Source organism: Crocodylus siamensis, chromosome 5 (assembly GCF_052110815.1).
Source record: "Crocodylus siamensis isolate JL-2025a chromosome 5, ASM5211081v1, whole genome shotgun sequence".
Lineage (NCBI taxonomy): Eukaryota > Metazoa > Chordata > Crocodylia > Crocodylidae > Crocodylus > Crocodylus siamensis.
In genome coordinates this window covers 38,959,696-38,969,102 of record NC_143399.1, presented here as the reverse complement: position 1 = coordinate 38,969,102, position 9,407 = coordinate 38,959,696, and the positions used below count along the sequence as shown (strand labels likewise).

General features: G+C 56.8%; 1 protein-coding gene across 2 annotated transcripts; it reads left to right on the top strand.

The window, feature by feature from the left end:
* Positions 1-1,930: 1,930 nt before the first annotated feature.
* CD37 (CD37 molecule) lies at positions 1,931-9,346 on the top strand. Of its 2 annotated transcripts, none has more exons than XM_090046359.1 (9): positions 1,931-2,049; positions 4,072-4,145; positions 4,664-4,736; positions 4,882-5,006; positions 5,590-5,664; positions 5,744-5,848; positions 6,102-6,281; positions 6,610-6,693; positions 8,190-9,346. In XM_090046359.1, the coding sequence occupies exons 2-9, from the start codon at positions 4,080-4,082 to the stop codon at positions 8,265-8,267; spliced, it is 786 nt and encodes a 261-aa protein (XP_089902485.1). In that variant the 5' UTR covers positions 1,931-2,049; positions 4,072-4,079; the 3' UTR covers positions 8,268-9,346. The 2 variants fall into 2 exon arrangements, with proteins under 2 accessions (XP_089902485.1, XP_089902483.1); XM_090046357.1 differs by lacking the exon at positions 1,931-2,049 and adding an exon at positions 3,541-3,714.
* Positions 9,347-9,407: the final 61 nt, after the last annotated feature.

Below are 9,407 nucleotides of genomic sequence, written 5' to 3'. Positions count from 1 at the left end.
TCCTTCTCAGGCCACCCCATGCCATGCCTCTATGGCACATGGGGCTCTGCTGGACATCTCTGAACAGAGACTTGCCCAGCTTGAAGCATGGTTTGGCCGTGCAAGGCTGCCAAAAGACAGCACCCTTGCCTCTGTGCTAAGTATATGGATCCAAATAAGGAACTGGAATTTGGGATAGGATAATAGCTAGAAATCCTTCTTGGGCCACCCAGAACATGACTCTGTGGTCCTGGAAAACTGTCCCGGACATCTCTGACCAGAGACTTGCCTGGCCCCAAAGCGCGGTTTAGCCGTGCCAGGCTGACAACAGCCAGCACCCCAGCCACTGTGCTAAGTATATGGAACCGAATAAGTATCTAGTCAGAGATGTCCAGGAGAGTCCCCCAGTGGCATAGAGGTGTGCCATGCAGTGGCCCAAAAAGGGTTTCTAGCTATAATCCCATTTCAAAAGTCAATTCCTTATTCAAAACCTATGCACTTAGTACAGTGGGGGTGGGGGGCTGTCAGTTGGCAACCTGGCACGGCCAAACTGCATTTTGGGCCAGGCAAGTCTCTGCTTAGGAGAGTCCCACAGTGCCAAAGAGGGATGGTGTGAGGTGGCCAAAGAAGGATTTCAGGGGATAATCCCAGTTCAAAATCCAGTTCCTTAGTCGGTTCCATACACTTAGCAAAGTGGTTGGGGTGCTGTCAATTGGCAATCTGGCATGGCCAAACTGTGCTTTGGGCCAGGCAAGTCTCTGTTCAGAGATGTCCAGTGCTCTGGGGTGGCCCAAGAAGGATTTCTGGGTATAATCCCTTCCCAAAATCTAGTTCCTTATTCAGGTCCATATACTTAGCACAGTGTTTGGGGTGGTGTCAGTTGGCAACCTGGCCCTGCTAAACTGAGTTTTGGACTGGACAAGTCTCTGATGAGAGATGTCCAGAAGAGTACCCCGGTGCCACAGAGGAATGGCATGGCGTGGCCCAGGAAGGGTTTGTAGTTATAATCCCAGCCCAAACTCCAGTTCCTTATTCAGGTCCATACATTTAGCACAGTGCCTGGGGTGCTGTCTGTTGGCAGCCTGGCATGGCCAAACTGCGCTTTGGGCCAGGCAAGTCTCCGGTCACAGATGTCCAGGACAGTCCCCCAGTGGCACAGAGGTATTCTGATGGGTGGCCCAAGCAGAATTTCTAGCCATAATCCCAGCCCGAAAGCCAGTTCCATATTCAAACCATTATACTTAGTGTAGTGGGCATGCGGGCTGTTAGTTGCCAGTCTGGCACGGCCAAACCCTGCCTCCCCCCCACACCCTGGTACTCCCCAAAGCCAGCTGCAGGCTTGGAGCCCCACTGCCCCACAGCTGGGGGGGAGAGCCAACCTCTCCCCCATCCCTCCACATCTGGGCCCACGTGGGGACAGCTCCTCTCCATCACTGCACATCTGGGGACGATTGGGGGGCAGGACCACATTCCTCCTTACATCTGGGCTCATGTGGAAGGAAACTGCCTCCCTACATCTAGAGGGGGGACAAGTGGGGGGAGGCAGCTTCCAACATATGGGGTAGCCCCTCCCCTGTCAGCTCACATTTTGGGGCACGTGTAGGAAGTAGCTAGCCCCTCCCTATCCCTTCACATCTGGAGGTACGGGGGGATGCCACCCCCCAGTCATCCCATATCTAGGGGCACATGTAGGGGGTTTCTCACCCCTCTCCCAACCCCCCACATCTTGCGCAGCCCCTCCTCCATCAGCGCATATCTGGAGGTCCCTGCAGGGGGAATCCGCTCCTCCCTGCACATCTGGGACAGATCCCCCTCCCCCTCTCGCCTGGGGGGGCAGCTACTCTACCTTAACCCTGCGCCACCTTAACCTGTGGGGGGGGGTATCATTGCTAATCCCCGGCTCTGCCAATAGGCGCGCATGGGGCGGGGCCAAGCGTGGGTGGGGAGGGCGGGCTCCTGGGGGCGAGGCGGGTCCTGGGGCGGGGGGGAGCGACGGGGCCGGCGCGATCGCGACCCACGGATGTCATTTTCTCCCCGTGGGCTCTGGACCTTGCCTGTCCCCGGAGAACCGTGAGTGCCCCCTCGGTCGGGGGCTGGAGGGGGGTCTAGGACACGTGGGTGAGGTGGATCAGGGGGTTGTGGGCATGTAGAGGGCTAGGACATAGGGCTGGGAGTGGATGGGGGGATTCTGGGGGGCTGGGCCTGGGGGACACCTTGGTGCCCCAGCACAGCCGGGGGGAGCAGAGAGTTGAGTCACATCGAGGGGTGTTTCCTTGAGGGGGGCAAGGAGTTTCCTTACACTTGCCCTTGCACGATTACAAGTGCATGACCTGTGCCAGGGTCGGGTGTGCAGAGGCACTTGGATGGCACAAACCAAGGGCCAGCGAGGGACCTCGAGGTCATACAAGTCTAGTGTGTGTGACATGGCATGTGTGTGAGCATGTGCTACTGAATGTGTGCGCACGAGGGCATCCAGGAATGCCACCTTCCTTCTTGCAGAGAAGCAAGTGTGAGAGAGCGTAGAGGCTCCCTGTGCATTTGTGTGTGTTTGTGTGTGGAGAGTGTGAGGGAGGACTGGTGAGAGACCCCAGTTGAGAAGGGGTGGCAGGAGATCAGAGAGGGCCAACAGACATGTCAGTGCACAATGGCATCCATGCATGATGCCTGATAATATGTGTGCCACACATACTGGTGTGTGTATGATGCATGCCAGCAGGCATATATGAGGCCTGATATGTGCGCAATGCATAATGGTGTGATGCACATTGGCATGTGTGTGCAAGGCCTGACAGTATATACATGATGCACAACAGCATTTGTGTGTGGTGCCTGTTGGTGTGTGTGCAATGCAGAATGGCATCCATATGTCAGAACTGCTGGTGTGCATGTGTGATGCCTGATGGCATGCGCAGTGCATGCTGGCACACACATATGAGGCTTGCCAATATGTGTGCAATGCATGATGGTGTCCATGTGCAATGGCTGATACTATGTGTGCAATGTACAAGGGGACCCATGTGCCACATGCTAGTGTGTGTGAGTGATGCTTGATGGCATGTGTGACACACACTGGCCTGCGTGTGCAAGGCCCGACAATACACATGCAATGCATGATGACATTCATGCGCAATAACTGAGGATGCGTGCAAGACACATGAGGCTCTCTGTGCACAACATGTGCCTGTAGATGTGAATGATGCCCTACGGTGTATTCAAGGCCTGACAATGGGTGCATGAGGTATGATGGCGTCTGTGTGACTCATGCCAGCATATGTGTGCCTGTCCTGATGATACCATGACGGCACCAGGATACAATGCGGTACATGTGTGCAATGCATGATAGTGCCTTTCCCCCTCCCCCACACAGTAGGGAAATTTCTGCTGCGGTGAGATGTGCTGTGCCTTCCCCTCCCCCATTTCCGCCTCCCTTCTGCTCCATGACCTCACTACTGTTGCACATGGAGGGGGCACTTAATCCCCCTCATGCCCCCTAAGGCTGCTATCCCATGGGGCTGAGAGGAGGTCCTGGGGGGAGGCAATCCTAGTTCAGTCCTACATCTGCCCTGGCCACTGCCCCCTGACACCAGCTCCCTGGGGACCACGCACAGCCTTCACCCTGCTCCACCCTGCCCCCTCCCCGGACGCAGGATGTTGCAGTGTTGAGCAAGGCAGAGACAGACGGGAACAGAGTCCACACACAGTTGGAAAGGCCTAGAAGTCAGGGCAGCCGCTGGGGTGAGGGGCACTAGCAGGGCTGGGGGGACACCAGGGGCTTTGGTTCAGGAGTGAGGGGCACCAGCAGGGTTGGAGGGCAGGGAGCTACAAGTTGGGAGTGAGGGGAACTGGCAGGGCTGGGGGAGGGGGCAGGGGGATTGGGGTCAAGAGTTGGGCTTGATCCAGGAGTGATTGGAACTGGGGCCGCTGACCCTGCCACTACCCCCCCACCCTACCCCATAGGGTGCCATTGTGGTGTCACCTGAGAACCCCGGGGTTCCTTGGGCTGGCACCAGCTGCAGCTGCCCTGGGAGGGGCTTCGACTCCTGCTGGGGCCTGCTGCAAGGCCTGAACACAACCCCCATTGCGTCCCCTCAGGTGCAGACATGGCCGCCAAGGGGTGCCTCAGTGTTACCAAGTATTTCCTCTTCATCGTCAACATCGTCTTCTTCGTAAGTATGATGGGGGAGCTTGGGGAGGCTGGCTGAGTGGGGAAGGGGTCTGGGGCAGGAGGGATGGGGGGCTGGCTGGGACAGGGAGTATGTGGGGAAGAGGGGGGCTGGGGGGGACTGGCTGAGCTGGGAAAGGGGGAGTTGGGTAGCGGCTGGATAGGCTGGGGGGAGCTGGCTGAGCTAGGGGAGATCTGAAGCTGGAAGAGGATGGCAGGTTCCCAGTGGCCTTGGCTGGGCCTGTGGGGGGAGTGGGAGAGGCAGGGGGTTGGATGGAGGCAGGGCTGGCTTGGCAGGGTGGGGGGAGCTGGCTGGGCCTCTTGCCCTGGCTCCACACCACCATCTGGGCAGAGCCCAGGGAGGGAGGGATGCTCAGCTGCAAGGGTGGGGGCCCTGGAGAGGGGAGATGCCTTCACTGACTGTGACTGGGCTCCTCCCAGTCTTTTAACTCCTCGTAGCCCAGCCTGGGAGGGCAGAGAGCAGGCACTGCCAGGGATTAACCTTCCCATCTGTGCCCCCAGCTCCTGGGCAGCCTTCTCTTTGGCTTTGGCCTCTGGATCCTTTTTGATGGGAGCACCTTTGCAGCTGCCTTGGGTGAGTGACCTCCTTTCTCCACCCCACAGCCCCCTGCAACAATGCACCTTACTCCTGACCCAGGTTCTCCTGCTGGTGCCCCTCACTTCTAATCTGCAGCCCCTTGCCCCTCCAACCCTTGCTCAGAACTTTTCCCTCCCCTCAGGCACCTCTATCTATGGGCTCAAGGTCTGGTCCTACATCCTGTCTGGAGTTGGCATCATCACTATGTTCATCGGCTTCCTCGGATGCCTGGGTTCCCTCAAAGAGATCAAGTGCATGTTGGGATTTGTAAGTGCGCAGCTCCCCCGCCTCCTCCCCCTCCCCCTCCTGGGTCCCGGATGCCTGGTTTCTCCATCCACTGGGTTAGAACAGGAGGAAGGGGGAGTCTAGATGCCTGGGTTCTCTTCTAGCTCTGGGAGAAGAGTGGGATCTGTAGATTAGAGCAGTGGGCTGGAGTGTCTAGTCTGGGATTTCATAGAAGCATAGTAGAGACATTGGGATCGTATCCCCGATGCCTGGGTTCATTATCATTAGGGCTATCAAAAAGGAATCTTCTCCCCTGCCTTACAAGCTCAGTCCTGGTTAGTGCAACTTCCTGCCACAGCCATGTGATGTGCAGGTGCTGCTACATCCTGCCTAGGCTGGGCCACATCCCCCTGGGGCTGGGGAGGGGATGGGCAAGCCTCTACACATATGACCTGGATCCCTGAGGCAGGGATCAGGGGGTGTGGGGGGGTGCAGAGTCTGGGGTGGGGGCAGGGTTGGTGATATGTGGGTGGCTGAGAGGCCAGTGTTCCCCATCCCAGCTCAGGTGGGAGGGGCAGGGGTAGCTGGGGGTGGACATCAAGTAACCCACTGCCTTCTCCCACAGTATTTTGCAATCCTCTTCCTCCTCTTTGTCACCCAAATCACAATCGGGATCATCATATATGTGCAGCGTGACATGGTGAGCACTGCTGTTGAGAAGCTCACAGCATGAGGGGGAGGGCATTGCTGTGGGGAAGCTCACCTCCATTCTTCCACAGCTCAGTAGCAAGGTGGAGAACTATGTCAGGAACCTGATCAAGACGTACGGGGAAAGCAAAACCCATGGAGACGGGCACGATAGCTGGAACTATATCCAGCAGCAGGTGAGATCCTGACACCTGATCAGCCTACCGCCCTGTCCAGTCCTAATGGGAATGAACCCAGGCATCCAGGCTCCCCAACCAGACAACCCTCCCTCTCTCCAGCCTGCCCCCTCCCCACCCCCCAGTAACCCATCACACCCCACTCCCCTCCCAGAGCTGGGCTACAACCCAGGTCTCCCAGCGCTCCACACCCCCACTTCCAGAGCTGTTGTCCTCCAGACCCCTTCACTGCCCCCATCCTATCTTCCACCAGCTTCATTGCTGTGGCTGGGACTCCTACCTCGACTGGAAGCTGAATGAGGATGTACAAGCCAATGCCTCCTCCAGCCTCTACCCATGCTCGTGCAGCAACACGTCCACCCTGGGGCTCAACACCACCCATTTGAAGAATGGCTTCTGCTCCTTCCAGAATGACTTGGGGCTCTCCATGGATGTGAGTGCCTGGGGGCAGGAGGAGAGGGCACTGCTGGGGAAAGCTTGCAACACTGGAGATGGGAAGGGGGTGGTAGGGTCCCTGGCTAGAGGCACAGCTGGGAGAAAGTTTGCAGTGCTTGGCAGTTGTTGGCTGGGGCTACTGTTATGGGGAAGCTCGCAACACTAGGGGAGACTCCAGCTGGGGGCATTGCTGCAGGGAAGCTCACAGTCTTGCCAGGTGGATGAGGGAGTCACCCAGCTGAGGGCACTGTTTTGAGGAAACTCACAGCCCCCTCTCCCCAGTGACTTTCTGACCCCACCCCTTCTCCTAACTGCCATCCAATCAGGGCTGCTCCAGGAGCGTTAAGGCCTGGCTGGCCGATAACATCATCACCATCGTGGGCATCTGCCTGGGCGTGGCACTCTTGGAGGTAACAGCTGCTAGGGGGTGTTGTGGTCTGGCCAGTGCTGTTGTCCCTGCAGCCACCACTAAGGGGGGTGTTGGGGGCCATCATACCCAGTATAACCCAGTCCCCCTCCTCCCAGTTCCTCCAGTTGCTGGGCACAGCCCTGGCTGATGCCCTGGAGCAGAGGGAGCTGCGTAGACACTCCCAGGAAAGCCTGTTCTCCCCCAGCAGGTGGCACTTCTGTGTGGGGTGCAGTGGGGGCAGGGTCCTGGGGGTTGTGCAAGGCACACATATGACTTGCATGCATTAGTACATGAGTGTGCATGAGTTTCTTGGCTGGCATAGTGCCCAGGCCCTTGGAGCGCATACACTTGTTCAGTTTTGCAATTTATCATGTGCTTGTATTACCAAACATTTGTGCGTTGGAACATGCAGGGGTCTGGCTTGGGCAGACATGCACGTGTGAAGCATGGAGCATGTATGTGTGCTGGTGCATGTTTCCGCTCAGCTGTGTTTTCACATGGGCTGATTCACACGTGCCTGGCATGCCTCATTTGTATGTTGGTGTTCACGCATCAGTGCAGCCATGTGTTCACGTCAGTAAGAGGCTCGTGGGGTGGTGCATAACATTTCTACATACATGGCTCAGGCTTGTGATTGTGAATGCACAAGCATGGAGTGGACACATGTAAGTTGGTGTACATGCATTTGCCTGGCTGGCTGGCTGTGCTTCTCCTTGTGCACACATGCAGGAACACATCACTGGCTGCATGTTCTTACCTGCCTGGCTACCTTTCTTCTTGTGCCACACACTCCCTTACATGCTCAGTTCCACACTCCCTGTAGCTCCATTCTTGCATGTTTGTCTCAGGAGGACCCCAGTCCATGTCTGTCCTGTGCACTAACTCCTTTTAACCCTTCCCCTCCCGCTTCCCCAGAGATGTGTATCTGGAATATTATCAAGGTAACTGTCCCTGGGATGGTAGCCGAGGGTGACAATGGGCAAGGAAGGGGGCACCAGTCAGGGGGAGGGGGAGTCCAGCCAGTCCTGACCCTTTCCCCATCATCTCCTCCTCCCTCCCAGGTGAATTCCATGTAGTTGGCATACCTCCTGCTCAGACGTGGCATTTGGCACCCTGCGGTAGCCAGGCAAGGAAGCACAGCTGCTCACAGACAGCTTCCAGCCTCAGGGCCTGTAGCACTCCTGGGGCAGGTGCAAGTGCATCACCCTTACCTGACATGCCAGCAGGGGGCGCTTTTAGCAGGCTGGGGCATAGGACGCTCTGGCTGCTGCCCCCAAAGTGCAGGTCCCCTGGCAAAAAAGCAGCTTTGGAAAGGATGAGACAGCAAAGGGATTCTTGTAACAGGGGGGCAGGATGGAGCTTGGTGTTGGGAGCTGTACTGGGGAGAGTGGGGCAGGGCTGTGATGCAGGGGAGCACTGTACTGTGGGGGGGGGCTCTCTGTGGGTCTTGAAGGGGGCAGTGGGAACCCCCCTGACCGCTCTGTCTCTCTCCCCCAGGTCTGTCTCATGTCACTGTCGATCTTTCTGTGTAGAAACATGGACCAGAACTACGACAAGCTTGTCCGCTACTCTTAGGAGTACCCCAAGATGGAAGCACCCCACAGCACCCCCCATCCCCAAAACCAGAATCATCTGGATTGGGATGACACCAGACCCTCTCTGGGTCTTCTAGGGGCTGGTTCCCTGTTGTCCTCCCACCCTGAGTCTGAGCTGTGCTCACCCCTCAGGCAGTGGCTTGGGGTGCTGTTTCTTTCACCCTCAGGCAGTATCTTGGGTTGCTGCCTATATGTAGAATTGGGAATGGGGGGCAGGGGAGGGCAGGGAGGGTCTTGGCGGCAAGGGTGGGAGCTAGGGGGATTTGGGGTGGCACTGACTGGTCTCCCCTGGTGGGGACAGTGATTGGGGACTGATGAGGGCATTGGTGGGGTGTGAGTGGGGGAGATGGGGTGAATTTCCCTATTTCCCTCTCCTCTCCCCAGCACAGAGCAGGGGAGACCATGAGGGGCCTGGATTCTGCCCCTGGTGGGCTTTCCCAGCCAGATCTGCCCCCACAGGCCCTCACTTGTCCCCTCCCCAGGGGCAAATTTCCCTTTCTATTTTTGTAAAAGTCCCTTTGTAAATAAAATAATTAAATTAGGTCAAAACTCCCCAAAATGGGTCAAACGTGAGTGTTTGTAGGAGATGCAAGGATGAAAGGGTGGAATCTCTGTCCCCCACTTCCCTCCCCCATCACCTTCTAATACACAGCAGGGCTTCACTGGTTCCTGCTAAGTGCTGACCCAGTGGTTCTCCCCTGTATTGTGGTCCCCATAGCTACTGCTAGATCTCATCCCTTGGGGGAGGACTGAAAGGTGGGAAGGTGCGGGGTCCCATGGTGTGGGAGGAGATCATGGGGGAGTTCCCAGTGGGCAGTTGCTGTAGTGGGGGTGTACAGTCCTTTGGGGTGCAGCCAGCATGGTGTGTCCTAGCTCCCTGGACAGACAGAGACAAGGAAGCAGAGCAATCTGGGAAAATAATTTTATGCACTATCAAAAAATGTCCTCTGTTCACAAACATGGAGTCCGTCAACCCAACTCCTGCATATGGGGGGAAAGGGGACTTTTGCCCTTAAAGGAGCAGTATCCTCCTGTATAAATATATCTATGGTACAAAAATATCTCTCACGTGTGTCTTTAAAAAAAAAAAGAGAGGTGGTCACTCAGACCCTCCCCTGAG

Bases quoted from the DNA above. Each gene is read 5' to 3' on its own strand.
- CD37 (XM_090046359.1), top strand. From the start codon at position 4,080: ATGGCCGCCAAGGGGTGCCTCAGTGTTACCAAGTATTTCCTCTTCATC. The intron at 5,665-5,743 runs GTGAGCACTGCT...ATTCTTCCACAG, and splicing joins TATATGTGCAGCGTGACATG to CTCAGTAGCAAGGTGGAGAA. The intron at 6,282-6,609 runs GTGAGTGCCTGG...CCATCCAATCAG, and splicing joins ACTTGGGGCTCTCCATGGAT to GGCTGCTCCAGGAGCGTTAA.